Here is a 21,918-nt window from a genome sequence, read left to right on the forward strand (position 1 = left end):
GATGGTCCCAGCAGTGAGGTAAAGAAACATAATCTTTAGTGTATTGAGATATATTAATATTAGTATCTTAATAGGCCCAGTAAAAACAGAAACGTTTAGTGGTATTGCCAACAAAAACATGTTTCTGTAGAGCTCCATGGTTGCAGTTTTAGTATAAGACTTACCAGAAGCTTGTTTATATTAATCTTGGGTAGTAATTTTTGTCAACATCAATGAATCTTGTTTCTGCAGAATTTGATGACCCTTCTGCTATGGTGGTGCTGGCAGAAGAAGAGCTGATAGTTATAGATTTAAAATCTGCAGGCTGGCCAGCAGTCCATCCTCCATACTTGGCTTCTCTCCACTGCTCAGCCATCACTTGCTCACACCATGTCTCCAACATCCCACTGAAACTCTGGGAGAGGATTATTAGTGCTGGGAGCAAGCAGAATGTTCACTATTCAAATATGGTATGGCAGCTTTAAAGGTACACGTGTTCCCATATATTTAAGAAGAGCTTGACTGCTCATTATGTGGGTGATCTGCACTGTTGACTGCATGTGGACGGATGAGTCGTCAGCAGACATTGTCCTGCTTCTTAATAGAATTGAGAAGGGCTTTTTTTCCAGAGCACTACCAACAGTTACTCATGCTGGAGTATTAAAATATATTATTTTTTTTCAGGCTTTAACAAACAAAAAGGGAAATCTTAGTGTTCTCAGCTGTCAGTTATAACAAACTTCTCATTTAGAAGCATGGAGCTTTTGGCACAGCTTCTTGAGGAAATGTGTAGAGTGTCTTACACTAAACAGCACAGCTGGTGTCAGAACATCTAATCCAAACAAAAGCTATAGCAACAAGAACTGTTTCACTTCCATTTGCACTGAAGTTCATGCTTTCATCCTGGCTGATATTCTCTCCACACTGTCACTGCTGAGGAAGTCACTGTTTTCTCTTAATCTATTTGTAGCCATGGCCAATTGATGGTGGCACCAACATAGCTCCTGATCCTCCTCAGAGGGACTTGCTTCTAACAGGGTATGTACTTATAAAAATAAATAAATAAATAAATAAATAAAATCACAGAGCCATTTTCAATTGCTTTTAGTCCTTTGAACTGAGGTTTTCATGTAAGATTAATGTCTGCTTATTTGGTAGAGAGAAGGCTGCAACTTCACAAATCTCCAAGCTAGGTTTGCTAGCTTTATAATGCTAAAATCTTCTGCTGCTGAGCAAACGGGATGTGGCATCCACAGATTATCCTATAATGTTGTTTTATTTGTGATCCTGAGGAGTCAGTTATCCATTCCACCTCACAAACGCCAGTGTAGAAGTGCAGACAGTAATCCACATTGGTTCAAAGGGAGCAACGTAAATACAGAACTTAGTCATGCAGCTTATGAAGCTTTTTTTTTTTGTTCTTTGTACAGGCATGAAGATGGCACTGTGCGGTTTTGGGATGCATCCGGTGTCTGCTTACATCTCCTTTATAAGCTAAGCACAGTGAGAGTATTTCTCACAGATGCCGATCCCAATGATAATTTGAACACAATGAGTGAGGATGAATGGCCTCCTCTTCGCAAGGTAAGATAGCTGTTATTGTGGAAGCTTTCTGAAAACCTGAGCAGTTTTGATTTTTGGCATAATTAATGCATCTGCAAAGTCTACCTATTGTATATTCTCTCACCTAGGTTGGCACCTTTGACCCTTATAGCGATGATCCTAGACTTGGGATCCAGAAGATCTACCTGTGTAAATACAGTGGATACTTGGCTGTAGCTGGTACAGCAGGGCAGGTACTGAAATAAACTTTGTTTTTAGTGCAGATTGTCTCAGTGCAATTTGAAGATATGTTAAAGTTGGAAACGTCTATTTCTGTAGTGGTAAATTGGTTCAGTTGCTAGAAATGTTTTTTGTAGTTCTTTACTTTCTCAGATCTGTCTTTCAGATTTTATTAAACTCCTTATGAGCTCTGAGAAATGCTCTGTTTTTTCAGCTGCTTAGAGGGCCTGCACCTTGGAGGACTGCTTGAACAGTAGAAGCTGTAGCAGAACTTGTCCTCTTTCTTTCAGGTACTGGTGATGGAACTGAATGATGAAGGTGCAGAACATGTTGTTGATCATGTTGAAGCAGATCTCCTGCAGGACCAAGAGGGCTATCGATGGAAAGGTCATGAGAAACTGAAGACTCGAGATGGACCTGTTCGATTTGAAGCTGGTTTTCAGCCATTTGTCCTTGTCCAATGTCAACCACCAGCTGTCGTCACCTCATTGGCCCTTCACTCTGAATGGAAGCTTGTGGCCTTTGGTACTAGTCATGGGTTTGGACTTTTTGATCACCAGCAGAAACGACTGGTTTTTGTCAAGTAAGTATCTTACTTTCTGAGTAATCCCTTATTCATGATGATGTGAAATTGCTAACTGAGCATGTCATGAGAAGAGGCGTCTTGAGAGCAATCAGTATAACAAGCCCTGTCTCAATTCTCCTTGAAGATCTTCAAGAACATAGACATATTCTTGTACAGCTGTTTGTGTATGTCCTGTTAGACTCTTGAGAGTGTTTGTCACCCAGTAGAAACTGACAGTGTGTCTCCCTCCTTTCAGATGTACACTTCATCCGAGTGATCAACTGGCTTTAGAAGGCCCACTGTCTCGGGTGAAGTCCTTGAAAAAGTCCCTCCGTCAGTCATTCAGGCGGATTAGAAGAAGCCGAGTGTCCAGTAGGAAGCGACGAGGAGGTGGTGGAAATACCTCAGAGGTGAGAGGTTCGCTTTTTAGGGTTCCATCTGCTTGCAACATGGAACATGTAGGCTTCTGATTTAGACTGACTAGAGCAGGAGATAGTTTACATACTGTTATCTATTGGTATGTAAGGGCAAAAATGACTTGCAGTGCTACCACCTGTTAAATAAAAATAGAATTTTAGTGAAAATATACTCTTCTCAAGTTGAACTTATGATTCAGAATATATCTGATCACTGTTATGAAGGTGCTTTCCCTTTCTTTTGCTGCTCTTCTTACTATTTCACTCTCATCCCTATGTCTCCTCATCTTTGAAGACACACGAAGCAAATGGCAAATTTGATCAAGGCATGTTACAGGAAATGGAACTGGCTCCAGTCCAGCGGAAGATTGAAGCCCGATCTGCAGAAGACTCTTTCACTGGCTTTGTGCGCACCTTATATTTTGCTGATACCTTCTTGAGAGACAGTGAGTAGAAAAGGCATCTCCTTTCTTCTGGATAGTTTTTTCCTCCTTTTGCCAAGGAATGCATTAGGATCTACTGCCAGGAAATTTCAGTGCCTTCTGTATCCTACTTTGTGTTATACCAAAAAACTAATATAGAACAAGAGCATCTGTTGACATGCAGAATTGTTATCTAGCCATTCTGGCTGCTGGCTAATCCAAGGCAAGTAGTAGTTCATTTTTGGATGCAGTCTGTATGTATGATTTTCAAAGGTGATAGAATGACTTCTGGCTTGTGAGTATAAGCTTTTCCTTATCTCATTGCTTTGAAGGTCATCCTTGCCCCAGCAGAGAATTTAATTTTGCTGAGAGTGATTGGTACTGTGCATCAGAGCCCAGGCTGATACTGTGCCCAGGTTTTCCTTGCTCATCCCTGATACAGATGTGAAAAATGGATGCAGTAGTTGTTGTGAATGAAGGAAGCACCATTCTGTTCCTTTTGCTCACATGCTGTGTTCACACTTAAGAGCTTCTGACAGAGGCATATTGGAAAGAAAAGTGCTAAGAACCTGTAGTTTCCCTGGCAAGCCTGCCCCTAATATAAAACTATTGAGGATGCAAATGAAGGGAGGATGTAAATAACCTGTGTGTGTCCAAGGTGGCTAGCTCACGAGCTCTCTTGTTGCCCTAGGCTCCCGCCACTGCCCATCCTTGTGGGCGGGTACCAATGGAGGTACAGTCTATGCCTTCTGTTTACGTGTTCCACCGGCAGAGAGAAGGATGGATGAACCTGTCAGGGCAGAGCAGGGTAAGTATGCTTTGCGAAAGCTAGTGTCCTTGTGGATCTGAGCTACCACTTGTGTAAGTATGAGTTGCATGTCTTTAACCACAGAAACAGGAAAGCAAGGTAGCTCAATTACTGCTGTTTGAGAGTGGAGCTAAATGAAGCAGCATCTGAGTTAGATGACACTGCGGTAACTGAACTGCAGAGTAAGTGAACTGCAGTACTGTCTGATGTACTTTAGCTTTATTTCCCACTAACTTCAGAAATCTAAACTTACATCAGCTACCACTGAAGTTTAACATCAAGCCACAGTGCACACATCTTATTTTGACAGTTCTACCTGTTATCTTTATGGTTACTAATAATGGTTACTGTTTAACAAGAACCATTTATGTTCAAATATCCTATAACTCCTAGATCTTTTAGTTTCTATGGAAATGTTATATAGGTCTCCAGCTCTGAGAGGAAGTGAGTGAGGTTTTTAACAGTGTCTCTGACTACACTCCTGTTATCTTTTTGTTTTTCATCTTGCTTGGCTAGCCAAAGAAATTCAGCTGATGCACAGGGCTCCTGTTGTGAGTATACTTGTCTTGGATGGGCGCAATATACCTCTCCCGGAACCTCTGGAAGTAGCACATGACCTTTCTAAGAGCCCTGATATGCAAGGCAGCCATCAACTACTGGTGGTATCCGAGGAGCAATTTAAGGTGAGTATCATTCAGCAGGTATGTATGGACTTGTGCCTAAAATCTGCTAGAGTCCTGCGCAGTGTTCAGTGGCAGGAGAACTCTTGGGAGTGCTTATTCATCAGTACTGTTATAACACTCCTGCGGTGACATTTTTGTTTGGTACAGTCCATTAATTAAGTGTATGGTGACGAATTGGATGTTCTGCATAACGATGTGCATGGTACACATATACATTTTATTCCAATATTTTTAATATTCTTCAGATGAGGTAGCTTCTGCATTTGGGAAACAGCTTTAACTGTGATTAGTTAGTTGGTTGTAATGCTACACAGAAGCAACAGTTGGTAGCCGTTTCTATGAAGCAACCAAAAAGTTTCTTGTTTTGGTATGCTAGCCAGTCATTGTAGAGGAGAAGGCTTTAAGTAGCTTGCTGTAGGCTTTTAAATACAGAAGATTGCACAGTGTAAAGCCCTTTTTTTTCTGTAAAAATTTGTAGCCAAATGTGTAAGGATCTTGAAATAATTAGAGAAATGCAATTTGCAGCCTGAAGAGTAAACCCTCCTGTTTTCAGAACAAGCAGATTCAGAACAGAAGCAGATTCTAACACTGACTGTGGCAGGTTACTTTTCCCATGAATGGGAAGCCAGATTGACTCAGATTACACTTGAGCGTATTCATTGTGAATGAAAACACTGTTAAAGGAAGGAGCAGCACACGTCTTGGGGTGCAGCCGTGACCTTTGTTCAGGAAGGAGAATCAATGTCTTGTTTCTGTTGACAGGTCTTTACACTGCCGAAGGTTAGCTCAAAACTGAAGCTCAAACTGACAGCACTGGAAGGCTGTAGAGTAAGAAAAGTGATGGTTGCTAACTTTGGCAGCTGCAAGACTGATGATTACAATGAAAATGACCTGGCTGTCCTGACTAACCTGGGAGACATTCAGATCATCTCACTGCCCTTCCTGAAGTTACAGATTCGCTACCCTTGCATTCGTAAAGAGGATGTGAGTGGCATTGCATCCTGTGTTTTCACTAAATATGGCCAAGGTAAGGCATGCTTCTCCCAGAATATCTGACCCTATTGCATGTTTGAAACAAAGGAATAGCGAGCGTAGGGCTTAATTTTTAAAACTAGCTGTTCTGGCCATCATCCTGGTGTCTGGAGATATGAGAGGGGCTCTCTGAGCAGCAGGAACTGAAAAATAGCTGCATTGTGTCTCCTATTACCTGTGGCTCAACGCTCAGGAGTGTAAAAATTGGCATCCAACATTTTATGACTGTTGAAGGCTCGTCTCTTCTTTGCAGTTCAGTTTTTACATCTTTTTCTGCTGCTTTTCAGGAGTGTGAGCACTGCAAGGTAGTTATCTTTCAACATAATATTGTTCAGTCTCTAGGCTAACCAATCCTTGGGAAACTGAGGTAATGTCTTCCTCAGTGATTCTACCTTACTTAAAGAGGAGGAAATGCAAGCCTTTTCTGCCAGAGAGTACCCTTAGAATATAGAGTGGTTTTCTTTTGTTTGTTTTTTTTTTTTTTGGCTAACCTCTATTTTCCTGGATTTGAGAATTGCTTATATATTTGCAATCCTCTATAGGCTTCTATCTCATCTCACCATCGGAGTTTGAGAGGTTTTCCCTTTCTACCAAATGGTTAGTGGAGCCCCGGTGTGTTGTGGATGTGCCAGAAGTTTCAAGCAACAATCACATGCACAATAGGTCTGTCATGGAGAATGCTTCAAGAAAATCCAGGTAAAGACTGTAAAACTGTGGCATTCTGGTTGCATCTGAACATTGGGATCTGCTCCTGTGTTGCAGTTGATACAAGCAAGCAGTATTAGGAGTTCTTTTGTCTCGCTTTCCATGCTGGTAGAAGCTTTTCAATGACAACATTCCTAGATGTATTGAAATGAGGAAATGTAACCTTCTCTTTGCTGGTTTTCCTGCTTCTGTACAGCTGCTGGGACAAAGCAGTCAAGCACTGGGAATGGCATCCCTAAGCTAGAGTCATAAACTCTAAGCTCTAGCTTGTGTTACTTGTTCTCCAACATTATCAGTCTGACACCTGATTCTTGGAGACCTGGGGGGCTATTCATTACTGAAGAAATTAAATTATTGCTCTGAGAGAAAATCTAGTGTTCCTCCTCTCAGAACTTCAGCATATAATGGTAGACTATTTAGGTTCTCTTGGGTCCATAGAATTCTTTATCACCACCAAATAATCAAGTCCTTACTACATTCTTGATTAACAAGCCGTTTAGTTAACGTGTAGTGGAATTTCTTGTAGCTGCCAAGAAGATTCATGAATTCTCTGCACCTACTGTCTCAGAGTCAGTGTTTGTTTTCTGTCACCTTTCCTTTCTCAGATGTTCAGGGAGAAGTTCAGGTGACTATGGAGAAGATGGTAAGCAAAAATTATTGTACTCAATATAGCATAATGATGTGTAAATTCTTCAAATACTGTAGCAGTAGGAAAGATGTTATTTCCTGCCTAAGAAGAGGGAAAGTAAGAAGAGAAACTAGGGAAGGATTCTGACCTGCCTGGACACAGCAGTTATACTAAGTTGGATAGTGTGTGGCAAAGCTGCCTAGAAAGGATAGAACGTAGCTTTTGCTGGAGGAGACTGTAAGAAGATAAATCTGAAATTACAGATTGTATGTTTTGTTAGCTGAATAGTCTTGCTGGAAAAAAAAAACATCTCCGTATGTGACAGGCATTAAGAATTAGTTGTGAAGCATTCATTGTAGTCAACAGGTACTTAATGAGGAAAAAAATCAAAACAGTTCTATTGTGGGAATGTAAGTATGAATAGTAGCAGATATAACTGTTTTAAGCCACTTTTAGATCACCCAAGAAAGGTAGCAGTCATAATCCCCTCTGAGAATCAAGGCTCACCAAATACCCCAAAAGAGGTGATCTCTGAGTAGGTATCCTTCCTTTGTGGCTGCCAGCCTTTAAATGAGCTTAGGGGGAGGCAGACCCAGGGTCCCCCTTTCTGGTCCCACAGGTAAATTGCTTCCATCTGGCTGGCTGGCAGGGGCTGGCTATGCCCCTTCACCAGGCGCTCAGTCACTTGTTCAGGCTGTGACCTGATGGTTTCTATACAGGAAAAGATAAGTGTTTTTAGATCAAAGCTTTTTTTCAACTTTTTTTGGTTTTCTATTTTTTAATTTTTATTTTACTTTTTTTTTTTTTTTTTTTTTAAGAAAGGAATTCTGGGAGGCTGATGGATCATGCCTTACTCAATGATGAAAGTGAGTGAGATGAAATCTTGCTAAAATCAGGGCGTCTGCCTTGCTTGATTGGGAAAGAAGAAAGTTGCTGGGGATTTTGAGTTCCAGCCTTCAATCCTAAGTGATCTGAAGTTATGCGAGACTGGTAGAAATACTGTGTTTGTTTTCCCACGAGTTAGAAGAAATAAGGGGTTGAACTGATAGTTGTGCCCTAAGGCGGGAGTTCTTACACTTAGCTGCATTCACCACAGTGTTAAGAGTAGGACTTTTACTTTCCAGTAAGGCTTGTGTGAAATGGCAGCTGGAATCAACTGTTTATTTTATTTCTCATGTACACCACTGCTGGCAAGACTTCATCTAGCAAGTGACTGCTTCCATCCTTTATGCCAGCCTATTCAGTAAAAGCCTGTACTATGAAGGGGAATGATATTGTAAGGTTTGACCTTCTGTGGAAGGAAGCAAGTTTTAAAGGCTTCTTTGCTGGGAGGTGGAATGCAGCTAGTCTGCTGCCTTGAAAGCAGATCTCTGCTGTCTTAGCTCACTGTTTTAACTCTCGACTTTCCAGAAGTCCTGAAGGAGATCCAGAGTACTCTGGAGGGGGGAAGAGGGTGAGTATCTACCAACTTCTGTTTCTAAGGGTGGGGGTGACAAGGGAGGGCATTTCTAGTGACAGTAGGGCAGTGCCCAACAAAGGATAGTAGAGCTCCTTGTGCTAGAGCCTGTTCGTGTATGTGTCCCATGGACTGTCAAAGGGAAGAAGAGTATGAGAGATGCTGGTTTTTTTCACATGTTGTCCCTATATATATATATATATATATATTTAGTGAATAATGCTTTGTCTCTTTCTCTCCGAAAAGCAGGAGAGATCACATTCCCACATCCCAAAGGAACAGGACTCTGACTATTCGCATACAGGTTTATATTTGTGTCAACCCATACTGATCTAAGGTCAGGCCACATGGGCTTAGTTGGCCGAGGATGGGACTCTGGAGTTTTAATCCTGGCTTGACACTTGTCACTTGGACATATTCAGTATCTCTGCTCCCATTCTGTCTGTACAGTAGAGCTAAGCTACCACCATGGGTGCGGGGCTTTATCTTGTATCCTTAGAATACTGATATTCACGTGCCAGGGGTTACAGAAATGTAGACAAAGGACTACTATTTGCAACGGATGCAGGAAGCTTGGTGGGATTGGTAACTGCTGGTGCATAAGGATAAGTGACTGCCTGACATGCTCTGCTCTGCGCACTTGCTCTGGACACTACTTAATCCTGGTTTTCTGTCAGCAGCTGGGAGAGAATGTCTTCGTACTGCATCACAGTAACAAAACTTATCTTGTGTCATTGCAGGAGCTTTGCAGAAAGAAATTTGGCAAGAAGTCCAGTAGGACACAGACTAAGTAATGGAGGAGGTAGGTGAGGCAAAAGTTATTTCAGGCCAACTGAAGTAGCAGAAGGAGAAACACAAAATTATAACATTCAGCTGATATAAATGGTTTGCAATAATGCAGATCTCCAGTCTAAATTTTCAAGCTGGAAATCTGCTGGCTGTGTGTTGTAGTACCACTGTTCAGCACTTTATGTGCCGCACGAGTAAATATGCTGGATCAGTTTTAAATGAATAAAGAAAAGTCCTTTGAAGGCTCCTTCATGACTCTTAATGGGAAACAAGCATGAAAGGCAGCAAGAGCTCGCAGCAATAATCTGTTGAAACTTAGGACTGTCAAATAAATGAATGCCTTTACTAAGCAGAACAGAATGCATGGGATGCTCTTCTTCCCTTTATACTTGAAAAAAGGTTTGAATAGTGACAACAGCAACATGAGTCTGTACTAATTACGAACACCCATGAGCAGAAGATAGAGGCAGGGAGAGGAAGAGTTATTATGCAGGACATTGTCCTTCAGAATAATCTCACATCTATCATAGAAGTGTGTGTGCAAAGATACATATTCTTAGAGTTTTTGGGCCCAGCGTGAATTCTTGTAGTGACACACTGATACACATCATCTGAGTTTCTCTCATTAACTTTAAAATTCTGTTTTCTAAATGGCTTTTACGTTCTTATATATCCCACAGCAGACTGACCAGAATTCATCAAGGACTTTTCTGGGATTGGATTGCGTGCCATAATACTACTGATTGGGCAAACCGTCCCTGGGGAGAGCACAGCAGTGTTCCCTGTGTCACAGGCTACTGAGCTGGAATTTGCATGCATAGGCATGTCTGCCCTGGCCTCCCCTTTTAGTGCCTCGTTAGACATCTCTTGGAGCCTGCCTTACATTACAACAGAAGTGGATTGCCAGGTCTAATGCACCACGAGCCTCTGAGTACATCTAACTTTTAAATGTTTGCACATTTCTCTTTTCTACTGGGCTGGGTTTTAAATTATAAATACTACTGCGTTGGTGCAGGATTTTAATAGATGCGCACTGTTACCTCCAACTGGTATAAAATTATTTTTTGTACCATTTTTTAAAATCATATGGGTATTTCAGCCTTAATGAACATTTTATAAATTTACTTAACAAAAAACAAAACATGAAATAATATATGCTAGATTCCTGTGACTGCTGTATGTGGTATCTGAATGAGTAACTTTGGTATTTGTTTGCTGTGGTACTGCTAACTGGCTTCATGGATTTTAGTAGAATCTATTTTTGTAGCCACTCAAATCAGAGGAAAACTAATTGAACCTGATTTTTTTTCAACACAATGTTGCTTTTTTTGGAAATAAAACTCTGAATTCCATTTTGTGATCCTTGTCTGCTTTCATATCCATTCTTTGCATTAGCAATTCCTTTCATACAGGTAACAGACTCATGCCTACTTACCCCTTAAGAAATGTGGAGCTGTTTTCTGAGCAGCAGAGACAATGAACACTGCTGCAGATTCAACGGCCTTATTAAGCAAGATGATTGCTTAGAGAAGATGTGTGTGGCAAGCAAGTTGATTGTATCAGTGTCTTGCAATCTGTACATTAGGTTGCCAGGAAAGAGTGCTGGTTCAGATAGCAGTGCCTGGAAAGTCATCTGCTGGTTTGTCCTGAAATAATTTCAATGATAACAAGCAGAAGGGAGGAAAAGTTGATCTGACAGTGTTTCTGTGCTAGTCAGTCAAGGGATTATGAATTGAAGCTGTTGAAACTGTGTAGAGCAGCAGTTCATTACACTTAAAAATTTGGTATAAAAACACTAATTTGTTCCTTGTGCCTGACCTCTAATGCTGCTTGCTTTCTTTACCAGAGAAGAAAAAGAATTATTTTTCTGTGTATTTCCTGTAACTTGCTTATTGTTGCTCATTTTCTCACTGACTTCAGAAAGAAGGCTAAAACTTCCCAGACTGGATTGTTGTTGTTGTTCTTAGCATAGTTTAGAAACCTGCCTTGGGAAGCCCTCTTACTTTAGGCTCTCTTCTTATCTTCCTGAGCAAGATGGAGTGATCTTTTATTTCTTGGGGATAACACAGCGACACTCATCTATTCTGCAAGAGAATATGGTTGAAGAGTTCAGTGAGGTTTGGAGCACCCTTCCTTCTAGAAGTATTACTATCTCCTTTGAGACTTAATTTATCTCTGATGAAGTTTTAGAGAGCCTGCTTTCTGACTGAGTGGGATCTGATATGTTAGTTTCCATTTCCTTTTTTCTCCTAGCCTTGTTATTTCCTTGTTTCTATATCTGCAGAGTTGAGACTAACAGGAAGGTGGCCTGCTATATTCTGCCTCTTGTGCCAGATATTAATACTGCAAATTTACAGAAACTTATGTTTTAATCATCACCTTCTGAGTTGGTGTGTGCATCATCGTGGTGCATCTGGCTGCTTCTTTCTGCTCCTCACAGATGGACAGATTCTAATGCAATTTCTGAGTATTTCATTTGTTGACAGGCTTGGGTTAAGTGACATAGCAGTCCTGCTCAGGGCAGAAGTGGTTAATATGATCTCTCCTCTTTTGGACATAGCTTGAAAAATTAATTAACCCCCATTCCCTCTGAATGAGTTAAATCTCAAAAATGCTACCATAATTTATATACCCCTAAATGAATTTGTTTTTAAAAATAGAATGGACTTTACATATCCAAGCTTTTATTATGTTCTTGAGAATGCAAGGCAGACTATTAATGGGATTGCAGCTAAGTTCTTTATTGAAATATGGCAGATTCCTACTAGCAACGCTTGTTTGAAACCTACAGCTGAAGGACTCACTGGAATAAGCTGCTTGATATATTGTTGTGAGAAGTGGCACTAAGAATTCTTTCTTATAAATACTATGTTTAAAATACAGGAGGAAGAGGAGCAAAGCAGGAGGAAGGCTAGAACTCACACTGACCTTTCAATTAAATTCTGAACTGAGCAGGAGGAGATGGAAAGACTCCTGCATGACTTTCAAAACTAGTCTGTATTTCTTTGCGCTAACAGAAAATTCCTGCCACGTAAAATCAATAATGGAACGTTCTTGAAGGATGCATTCTCCAATCAATGTCTCTAAACAGCTTGTGAATGTAACATGGAAAAGAAAAAAAATCCCTCTGTATTTCCCCCTGTAATGGGAACTGTTAGGTTGTAGCCTGAACCAGTGATTGAGCATCTGCTGGAGGGGCATAGCCAACCCTGCAAGCACAGGTAGAAGCAATTCACCTGTGGGACCAGACAGGATGGACCCTGGCTCAACTCCTCCCTAACCTCATTTAAGGTCTGGCAGCTGCAATGGAAGTATCTCTACTCGAAAACTGCCTCCTTTGGAGTGTTCAGCAAGCCCTGACCCTCAGAAAGGGGTCAGGGTTCCTTTATTTTTGGATTGTGACCTCTACCTTTCTTGGGTGATCTAAAAGTGATTTAAAGCAGCTGTACCTGCTGCTGCTTATCCTTACACCCACCTTCAAGAACTGCCTTTTGAGTCTTGCTGTTACCATTAATCTGCCTCTCAGATGACAGTAATAATAGCAGCTTGTTTCTGATCAGAGGCTTCAGCTGCTGCCAAAATCCTTGAGTTTTGTGCCTACCTCTATTTTGCATTTGAATTGCTTGTCTAGGATCTCTTAGTGGCTTGCTGTTTCCAGGAGCTAATTCTCAATGCTTGGAAGCACCTAGACAGCTCATTGGCTGTTATTACTTCATTGCCAGTAAGGGTTTGGCCAGTGTTCTCCCTCCATTGTGCTCTCTACAGTCTTTGGGGTCTGGCATCATAGTGCCCTTTCACTGCAGAAGCTGATCTGCTGTTAACACTGTCTGCCAGTGCTTGAAAAAAAGACCCCAATAGCTATGCTGGCAGCATGTCCCCTAGCCCTTGCAGGCCTGTTTCTTTTCAGAGGGGAAAGTCTTGAATCCAAAAACAAAGTCAAAGCTTTCCACATTTGAATGCACAAATCTGTACCTGTTACAGGATGCTATTTTATAGTAGCCTGAGCTTGAGGTTGTATGCCTTCTTGAAACATGAGTTCCTTCATAGGGTTTGCATATTTCATGCCAAAATTCGCTAGTTGTAGAAAAGGGTCTGATAGTTTTACAGACAAGTACATCCTGCTATTTTAACACAGGTACAAGCAGATAAATGTATGCTGGTAAGTGAAGGAATTTTATCTGTATCTGAACCAATGCCTTATGATCTTGCCATATAGTTTGGAGTAAGGGGAAGCAGCAAAATTAGCTGCAGGCTGGTGGGTCTGGCCTGCATATTTAGGAGGAAGCTCGCCATCAGCTCAGCTTACCTGTAAGGTAAATTTTCACCAGGAAGACAAACAGAACTTGTGCAAAGTTGTATGTATGCAAAAGATGATGAAGCCTTATAATGGGATACAAACACTACGGAGCAATAGCAGATTAAAGTAAAATAAAATAATTTAAAAACTGACTCACTCCTTCTGCCCACCAGTGATTGTTCAAGACAATCTCTACCTAGAAAAATGCTGCTCCCTAGCTCCTAACTCTTAAAGAAGGATGAGGAGGGGTGGATCCTGCCTCCATCCCTTCTGCTCACTCACTCAGGTACAGTGCATGCACCTGAGGTCCCGGGTTAGCCATGCCTCCTCATCTGGTGCTCAACCATTGGTTCAGGCCATGACCTGGCAATTCCACTGCAAAAGGAAACAGGTGAGGAGTAGAGATGACAATAAAAGAAGGCAGTGGCCTCTTTCAAGTGACAGTCATAAAGTCAATTTAGCTATAATATGAAATATCACCTTCTCTGCTTGATTCTTTCTAACTTAATCTTTGCAAGCTTATTAGCTTCTGCGGGGATTATCAGATACCTGGATACAATCATTTCTATCTGGACAATGTGACTTTACACAGAGACGTTCGTTCCATGGTCTCTGCCGCCATCAAGTGGCTAAAGTGCGGAACTGCACCGAAAAAGGTGGAAGAGCTCGAGTATGGGGGAAGGCCGTGTTGGCTCGAAACTGGCGCATGCGTATTGCAGGCTCGAGACTGGCACATGCATCGTAATATCTGGACACAGGCGAATGCGCAGTAATAGCTGAAGAATAGTGCATGCGCAGTAATAACTGAAGACTGGCGCATGAGAAGTGCTGTTCTGAAACACGGCGCATGAGCAGTGCTATTTTTTTTACTGGCGCACGCGTAGTGCGGTCTCCAGACAGACGCAGGCATAACCATTGTCTCGAAAAACGCGCATGGTATTCACTCAAGAAACCCCCATGCATAGTGCTTTTCTCTACTAGCGCATGCGCAGTGCGCTTTATCCGCCAATGTTTTCTACATTGACGGAGGCGTAGTGCGTTCACAAGACAAGGTCATGTGTACTGTTGTTTTATTTTCTGCTAAACAGATTGAATAGCCCAATTATGTATTTTGGAAATTGTCGTTTATTAAAGCAAGTAAGCAAAACAGCGCTGGGCGGCCGGGGAGTCTCTGCTCCACCAACGGCGCACACTTTCCCCCCTCCAGCTGACAGTCTTTATACAGTTCACTATTCGGTGTTCATGGCTTCATAATGTCTCTTGCGCAGGCGTGGTCCTGTTGTTAGGCAGCCGTCCTTTGTCTTGTCAGATGGGGGCGAGCTGGGATCTTTGCAATACATCCGTTCGTAATCCTTACGCAGCATCTTTAAAGCTGTATAAGTCCTGGGGTCCATATTTTAAAGTGTTATGTTTGTTGGTGTTTCCGAATGTCTGTAGTAGGAAACTGGCCCCTGCTGTTATTGCAGTTTTCTAGCCCGGATGTCTGTAGTAGGAAACTGGCCTCTGTTGTTATCTCAGTTTTCTAGAGATAAGCTTACTAATGATTTTGTTGGAAATATCCAAATAATTTTGTCAGGACAGTATCTCTGATAAAAGCAGATTTTATTCGCGATTGCAATGGCGGGCATCCCGCAAGCAGGAGCGCGCCTACAGACACAACATGACAGCCTTTAAACCATGTTTTCTCCCCCTTGCCTCCCCCCTCTCCCCTGTTTCCCCACTGGCTGGGTACTCCAGGTTCACAATCTTATCAGAAGGTTTTTACATTGGTTAAATACTTGTTAATTTGTTTGTTATCTGGTGTCAGTCCTGTGTCTCCAAGACGTCTCAACCCTCTTCTTGTTCAGATTGATATGGTAATTTGCTTCCAAGTCTTCGTTAAACAAGGAGCATCGGGGTGGGGGATGATGCCAGGCCTTCCGGTGTCTCTTCAGGCGCTTCCTCGGGCATGCCATGACTTGTTCTATGGTTTGATCTCATGCAGGATATTCTCGCAGTGTGTATAAAATATACATGTATACACCTATATACACCTATATACAGAGCGTGCATTCCTGGGAAGGATCATCAAGAGGATAAGTGATGTAAACTATCAGAGATCTTCCCCAAGTTAAGCAGAAAGACTTCCAAAAAGAACTATGACAGCAGAGATCATGAAATAAAAAAAATATATTATCCAATTCTAATGCAGAAACAACATTTGATTCCCACAATTTGATTAACAAACAACAGATTGCTCCTATTACACTGTTGTCTCGAGAACGTTCTCGAGTTCAACGCATGCATAGTACGTGTCTCAAAACGGCGCAAACGTAGTGCTGTTCTAAAACTGGCGCACGCGCAGTTCTTATTGTTTTGCACCGGCGCATGCGTAGTCCGGTACAAACGCAGGAGCATGCAAAGCGCTGTCTTCAGGCGGGAGATGGGTAGTGCGTTTACTAGGTTAGCGCATGCGGAGTGCTGTCACCAGACTGACGCATGTGTATTGCAATCTCGATATGGGCGCATGCGCATTGTAATCTACAGACAGAGACATGCGTACTGCATTTTCGAGATTACGGCATGCGAAGTGTGGCTATCAAGACGACGCAGGCGTAATACTGATCAGAAATTGGCGCATGCGTCGTGCTAGTATTCAACAGGCACATACGTAGAGCATTCTCAGTGTGGCGCATGCGTAGTGCTGTTCTCACACGGCACATGCATAATTGCGAAACTGGCGCATGCGTATTGTGTTCTCGGACAAGCGCATGCGTACTACGGTTCTAAAACCAGCGCATGCGTAGTAGTATTCTGACACTGGGGCATGCGTACGTAATGCTCTTCTCGAACTGGCGCATGCGAACTGCAGTTCAGAAATTGGCGCATGCACCTTTTTTTTTTTTTAACCGCACGTATTCCGGCAGTGCTCACTACAATCAGACACATGCATAGTGTATTATCGGACTGGCGCATGCGTACAGTTCTCCGGAGGGACGCGCATTCGTAGTGTTGTCTCCAGACTGGCGCACGCGTAGTGCTGTTCCCTAAGAGGCGCATGCGTATTCATTTTAAAGATTGGCACATGCATAGTGCTGTTCTGAAACTGGCGCATGCGTACTACCGTTGTCAAAATGGCGCATGCGTAGTGCGTCCTCAAAACTGCACATGCGTAGTGCGGACTCGATTTGGGTGAATGCGTATTCCGGTACTAATACAGGCGCATTTGTAGTGCTGTCTCCAGACTGGCGCATGCGCAGTGCCTTTTCCAGATTGGCGCATGCGTATTGCAGTTCTCAATCTGGCGCGTGCGTAGTTTTTGTTTTTGGGTTTTTTTTTGCCAGTATCTGTTACATTGTTTTAAAAAATTCACATACCATAGTCTAACTGCCCAGCAAATTTAATGATAGTGAAATGAAAGCACGTTAGCAGAAAGCTTGGTGCCATATTCATGTTCACTCAGACTCTTTCTTGTTTGTATTTTAATGTATTTGTTTCCAAGTGCCTTTCTAGCACTCCAAGTTTCATTTTTGGCTTTTTATTCTTTTTAATGCCATAAAATGGATAGTTTTAGGCCCTAGCAAGTCTATAGGCAGACACCACACAAAGGAGCAGTTTTGATTTTCATGTGGACCATCACATTGTTTCCACAAAGATTAATGAAAACTGCAGTTCTTCGCTTAAGTTTACAGATGGAATAAATTAATTCACCTGCATAGAAAGAATCAGTGTGTCACAACTGCCTCTAGAAGAGGCAGAATAGAATTATTCAGTCCTTGCAGGAATTAGTTACATACCTGCAGGACCAAGTAGAAGATCTTAGGGGACAGTCAGAAAAAAAGAACATTCAAAAGCCTTCTTTCAGCAAGCCCTGAGAGAACAGTTGATAAATGACAGGGAAATAAATGCTTGTTCCCCAGGTAGTGACTTTCCTCCTGAAGAAAATCTTGAGGATGTGAGAGCCCAAAAAGACAAATCGGGAAACCTGGTGATCCTTCTCTGCCTTCCGATAGAAACTGGGCATGCATATGAAGAGAGTGAAAGTGGGTATTCTGATGTTAATATTGACGAGGTTCCCTATTCTGCTACGGAGCTGGCCAAATTAAGGAGAGATTTTGGTTACACCCGTAGGAAATCAGTATGTGTGGAAAGTGCCACTAACGGGGAGATGAGATCCTGTTGACTGAAAAGGAATCAGAGGGTTATTGGAGACCTGGAATATTTTTCACCACTGGCAACCACTGTGCCTTGTGGTCCCTTACTCAAAGAGCTGCTTATTGGGATGATTACTCCCCAGGACAACTGCTGTTGATTGATTTGCCCCACACTGCTTCTGTCCCTTTAACCCACAGGGAGACTCTTAATAAATACATCTGGAAGGCTCAGTATGATCAGGAGGAAATGTACAAAATTAACCATCTGGATTTCACCTACCTTCTAACTTTGGTTCATTTGAGACTAGGAAGTTTTATTTTGGTTTTGTTTTCTTTTCCAGTTATGCTTCTTCTGACCTTGGTTCCTTTGGAACCAGGAAGTTCTCTCTTGTTTTCCAGATGCTAACAAATGCTGATACTGTTGCTGTGCCTCACATGTTCCCTTCTCACTCTACTCCTTTCTCTGGGATCCCTTTGGTATCATTAGTGTCACTGTTTTGAACAGGAATCTTCTTCAGATTAATTTTTGTAATTGCTTATGATGACCTTATCACAGTCACTGGCTGGTCATGGTCCCATGCCCATATTGGCTGTACTGGGAGTATGGGACTGAATTCTGATTCTAAAAGAAGCTTAACCCTTTCAATCACGGTTAAGCACAGTGATGAAATACATTCAGGAAATGAATGGGGCCAGGATAGTACTGGCTAATTCCCCCAACTCCAGAGAGATGTAGGACGAAGAATAAAAGTAGGGTGTCAGACAAACAAGTGATCTATGTGCATTGCAACACCCCTGCAGTTTTCTTTATCAGCACCGGGAACAAATCAGCGGTTCTTATCTAATGTATTATCTCAGTCAGAAAGAACTAATATAAAAGACCACCAGTTAATTGTAGATGCACTTGCCATAACTCAAATGTCTCTCTTGCTCTTAGTTGTGGAAGGTAAAGGAAATGCTTTAACCAACTCAACTTTGAAAAGTGATTTGGGACAATGCAAACAAATTTGAAAGATAGTTTCTATCTTGGTGGCATCTAGTTAATTTTATTTATGATCCTGTCACTAACTCTGTTGCAGCTTTTGTCCTAACAAAACACCATGCTTCGGTACATACTGTATACCTAATCATTGTGCTAGGACTGAATTACAATGGAGTTTTTTTTTTTTTTTTTTTTTTCCTGCAGAGAAGAAAGAATCACAAATGCTTGTGGAGAAAAAAGGCTCAGGGATTTCTTGTTCTTTCTTACTAGCAGATCTTGATGCTCTCCACTTCCTGCCTGTGGGCTGCATATCATGCCATAATCCTGCAGTCTCCAGAAGTGACCCCAGTGCTACCAAAACAGATCATGGACCTGGATTCAGGCATTCCTCATTCTCCCACTGCACAAGTTCTTATGGAGCAGCATGCTCCTCAAACGTGGTTCTTTTGTGCGGTTACGCAGTGTTTGTGTACTTATTTTTTTCAGTGGTACGTGGAGACAGGACAAGGGGAAACGGACATAAGCTGCAGCATAGGAAGTTTCGCACGAATGTGCGTAAGAACTTCTTCACGGTGAGGTGACGGAGCACTGGAACAGGCTGCTCAGGGAGGTTGTGGAGTCTCCTTCTCTGGAGATATTCAAGTCTCGCCTGGACGTCTACCTGTGCGACCTGGTGTAGGGAACCTGCTTTGGCAGGGGGGTTGGTCTCGATGATCTCTAGAGGTCCCTTCCAACTCCTACAATTCTGTGATTCTGTGATTATGTAAAAATGGAATGTTGGAGAGAAGAAGATGAGCATCAATAGGGCATGTTCTTTTTTTTGTAATAGGGTTTTGTTTGCTTTTCATTCAGTATCATTTCTTACCATTATGCAGTGTTTACCTTTTCTTGTTTTTCATATTGCCAATCAACATCTCGTTGGAGCTTGGATGACCCGAATGCAGACAACTAAGTGTTGACCAAGTGTGATGTGAAATGAAGAGGTAGGCTCCAAAACAGGCTTCTGGTGAGTGCTGTGTATGACACGGAGTATCTAGAACTACCTCTGTTTCTCCCTGCCCCATGTTGTTCGGTACCAGATGTGAAGGTTTCTTCTTTCCTTCTAGGATTGGAGACTCCACCATCAGATGGTGTTGGCCTTTCAAACCTCCCTGGGTTGCAGCACTAGATGTGCCCTGATCCTTGGAAAGGGGTAACTGATTCCTTCATCATTACCTGATGAGACGTCTACTTATCTTGTGTCCAACGAGTGGCGGTGGAAAAACTGCGACTCTCCCAAGTAGTGCAAGGATTCTACTGAGGCTCATAGTGTTTATAGTAGGAAACTACAGCCATAGATGGATGCCAGTATCCATTCCTTGCTCTGTCTGGCAAGCTGTGTTGATCTCTGAAGTCGTTCTCACACTTGGAGAATTTCTTTGCGCTTGGCGTCAGTTGTCTTTCACGCTCACATGGCTTTCACCAGGTGTTCTTCCTTTTCCCCATCTTTAGGGCTCCCAAGTACTGATGGGATGTCTGTGCCTTCTGTTGCTCCCACCAAACATGGGTTTGTTCTTCTTTTTGGGTTCAATATCGTTTCTTGATATTACGCAATGTTTCTCGTTTCTCTTTCCTTGTATTTCATGTTGCCAATCTACGCCTAGTTGGAGCTACACTGAAACAAATGCTGACTGCTCTGCTTTGACCAAGTGAGATGCAAAAAGAGGTAGGCTGCAAAACAGGCTTCTAGAATGTGCCATGTATAACTTGGGGTTTCTAGAGTTAACTTCTTCTTTTCCTCCTCCTTTTCTAATTCCCTTTGATTTTTTTCCCCCTTTTTGTAATTTATTTTCATTTTCTTATTCGCTTTCTAAGTCTACTGCTTTTCTTTTCTCCAATTCCTTATCCAATAACTTTTTTTTCCATTTCCGTTTCTGAATAATTTTCTAATTTGTTTCTCTTTTCAATTTTTACCTTTTTCTTTTTTCTCCTTTTCCTTTTCTAATTCTTTTATTTCCTTTTCTACTTCCTTTTCTTTCTAATTTCTTAAAACTTTTTCCAATTCTTTTTTATTTTGAATTCTTTTTCTATTTCTCTAATTCTTTTCCTTTTGCTAATTCTGTTTCCAATTCTGTTTCCGTTTCCAATTGTTTCTTTCTCTTCATCATGTTCGTTTTCTTAGTCATATTCCTTTCCGTATTTTCTTTTCTTCATCTTATTACAATTCCCATTCCAATTCTCATTCCCATTCTTTTTCCTTTATCAATTATTTTTCAATTCCCTTTTCTCAATTTCTTTTTCTAAATCTTTCTTCTTTCCTGTTTCTCATCTATTTTGTTTTACTATTTTTTTTAATTTTTCCTATTTCTTTTTCTTGTTGCAAATCTTTCTTCTCGTTCCAAGTCTTCTTCCTTTTTCTATTCTTTATCTTTTTCGAATCCCGATTCTTTTTCTAATTGTAATTCTTGTGTTCTCTTTCTGGATCATTTTCTATTTTTTTTCCTAGTTCTTTGTTGAATTCTAATTATTTCTCTAATTCTTTTTCTATTTTTTTCTTTTTCCAGTACCTTTTCATTTCTTTTTTCCATTTCTCATTCTAATTTTAATTCTTCTTTTTTTTAAATAATACTTTCTGGTTTTTCAAATACTTTGTTTCTTTTTTTTTTTTTCCTTTTATAATGAATTCTCTAATTCTTTTTCTATTTCTTATTCTATTCCTTGTTTTTTCTTTTTCTAATTCTTTTTCCAAGTCTTTTTTGTGGTCCGAGTCATTTTCCCAGTCTAAGTCTTTTTCTTTTTTCTATTTCAATTTTTTTTTCTAACTCCAACTCTTTTTCTAAATGCAGCACTTTCTTTTCCCTGTTCAACATCTTTTCCCCGTTCCATGTCCTTCTTGTTTTTCTGTTTCAGTTTTTTCTTCTACGTTTTCTCATTCTTTTTCTAATTTTTTTTTAAATTCATTGTCCAATTCATTTTCTAATGATTTTTTGTTCTTTTTCTGATTGTTTTTCTCTCACTCTAAATATTTTTCTACTTCTCATTGTAGTTCTTGATATTCTAATTTTTTCTTTCTATTTTTCCTTTTTCTAATTCATTTTATTTTTCTCAGTCTTTTTCTAATTCTTTTTCTGCTTCCCAGTTTTTCTTTTTGCATTTTTTTCTTTTTGCCTTTTTCCTTTTCCATATTATCATTCAAATTCTTCTCCTTTTTTTTTATCCATTGGTTTTTCTTTTTCTAATTCCTTTTCATATTCTTTCTTTT

General features: G+C 41.1%; 1 protein-coding gene across 10 annotated transcripts in view; it reads left to right on the top strand.

The window, feature by feature from the left end:
* The window catches only part of LLGL2 (LLGL scribble cell polarity complex component 2), a 35,521-nt gene extending 24,904 nt beyond the window's left edge, over positions 1-10,617 (top strand). For 4 of the 10 annotated variants that reach the window (XM_085239831.1, XM_010721674.4, XM_085239832.1 and 1 more), the window contains 16 exons: positions 232-449; positions 950-1,017; positions 1,410-1,563; positions 1,671-1,775; positions 2,052-2,344; positions 2,583-2,736; positions 3,038-3,188; positions 3,856-3,972; positions 4,489-4,655; positions 5,418-5,682; positions 6,230-6,383; positions 6,998-7,035; positions 7,839-7,886; positions 8,431-8,473; positions 9,217-9,278; positions 9,946-10,617. In XM_085239831.1, the coding sequence (XP_085095957.1) occupies positions 232-449; positions 950-1,017; positions 1,410-1,563; positions 1,671-1,775; positions 2,052-2,344; positions 2,583-2,736; positions 3,038-3,188; positions 3,856-3,972; positions 4,489-4,655; positions 5,418-5,682; positions 6,230-6,383; positions 6,998-7,035; positions 7,839-7,886; positions 8,431-8,473; positions 9,217-9,278; positions 9,946-9,953 (2,045 nt within the window). In that variant the 3' untranslated portion in view covers positions 9,954-10,617. Of the gene's footprint in view, positions 1-231; positions 450-949; positions 1,018-1,409; positions 1,564-1,670; positions 1,776-2,051; positions 2,345-2,582; positions 2,737-3,037; positions 3,189-3,855; positions 3,973-4,488; positions 4,656-5,417; positions 5,683-6,229; positions 6,384-6,997; positions 7,036-7,838; positions 7,887-8,430; positions 8,474-8,722; positions 8,781-9,216; positions 9,279-9,945 lie in introns of all 10 variants that reach the window. The other 6 variants (XM_085239835.1, XM_085239826.1, XM_085239827.1 and 3 more) reach the window with 6 other exon arrangements.
* The last annotated feature ends 11,301 nt before the right edge of the window (positions 10,618-21,918 follow it).

The sequence above is a fragment of the Meleagris gallopavo genome, chromosome 20, assembly GCF_905368555.1.
Source record: "Meleagris gallopavo chromosome 20, MGAL_WU_HG_1.1, whole genome shotgun sequence".
In the NCBI taxonomy this organism is placed as follows: domain Eukaryota; kingdom Metazoa; phylum Chordata; class Aves; order Galliformes; family Phasianidae; genus Meleagris; species Meleagris gallopavo.